The following is a 916-nucleotide window of genomic DNA, read 5'->3' as shown; positions in this document are numbered from 1 at the left end:
GGAGGGGGAGGGGGAGGGGAAGGGGAGGGGGACCGCTGTGAGGCGGAGAACGGTGTAAGGGGTGGAGAAAGGGGGAAATACAAGTACCTGCGCCATCATCACATACACATCGCGTGCATGACCCCCCCCCGGCCTTTACCCTTTCCAAACCTACACATCTATACACACACATCTATACACAATCATCAGAATACGCACACATACAGCAGCCCCCACCGTGCTGGTGTATCGCTTCCGGGGCCACGTGCGAGATGGTCCCGCTGTACCTCCGCGCCGTCCTCCCCCCCGGGGCTGTAGCCGCCGCCGCCGCCGCCACCATATCCGCCTCCGTCAACAGCTTCACCAGGCCAAAGTCACTGAGCTTGGCGGTGAAGCCGCGGACATCCGAGGGGGAGCTCTGAAAGGGGGGTTGTGGGGGGTTGTGTATGTGTGTGGAGTTGTGTATGTGTGTGAAGGAAGGGGGGAGGCGGGAGGAAGATTATGCAGCAGGGAAACTAAAGCACTCGGGGGTGTTTGAAAAAAGAGGCGAATGAAAACACACCACTGGCACTGAGGAAGAGGAGTGAGGAAAAAGGCAAGCGGCATGGGGGCGAGGGAGTTGTGGGGGCACCGCTCGCAAACAAGCTTACCAGCAGCTTTACCCCCCATCCCTCTCACCTCCCCACCCCCTTTCCCTCCCCTCGCAACCACCTCACCTCGCCTCACCTCACCTCCCAATCCTCTTCCCCTCACCTCTCAATCCTCCTCACCTCACCTCACCTCACCATACCCCCCTCCTCTCATCTCCCACCCCAACACACACGCACGCACGCAAACACACACACACACATACATACACACACACGCACACACACCTTGAGCAGCACATTCTGTGGCTTCAGGTCCCGGTGCACCAAGTTGATGGAGTGCAGGTACC

The 916-nt window shown here is 59.4% G+C and overlaps 1 protein-coding gene across 1 annotated transcript in view; it reads right to left on the bottom strand.

The window, feature by feature from the left end:
* Nucleotides 1-916, bottom strand: part of VOLCADRAFT_99275 (uncharacterized protein) — a gene marked incomplete at both ends in the record, with an annotated part of 13,291 nt that overhangs the window by 2,105 nt on the left and 10,270 nt on the right. The window contains 2 exons of the mRNA XM_002958030.1: nucleotides 217-397; nucleotides 542-549. Coding sequence (XP_002958076.1) covers nucleotides 217-397; nucleotides 542-549 — 189 coding nt within the window. The remainder of the gene's footprint in view (nucleotides 1-216; nucleotides 398-541; nucleotides 550-916) is intronic.

The sequence above is a fragment of the Volvox carteri genome (genome assembly GCF_000143455.1).
Source record: "Volvox carteri f. nagariensis unplaced genomic scaffold VOLCAscaffold_85, whole genome shotgun sequence".
NCBI lineage: Eukaryota > Viridiplantae > Chlorophyta > Chlorophyceae > Chlamydomonadales > Volvocaceae > Volvox > Volvox carteri.
Note: the sequence above shows the minus strand (reverse complement) of the source record. Positions and strands in the feature narration are given on the sequence as shown.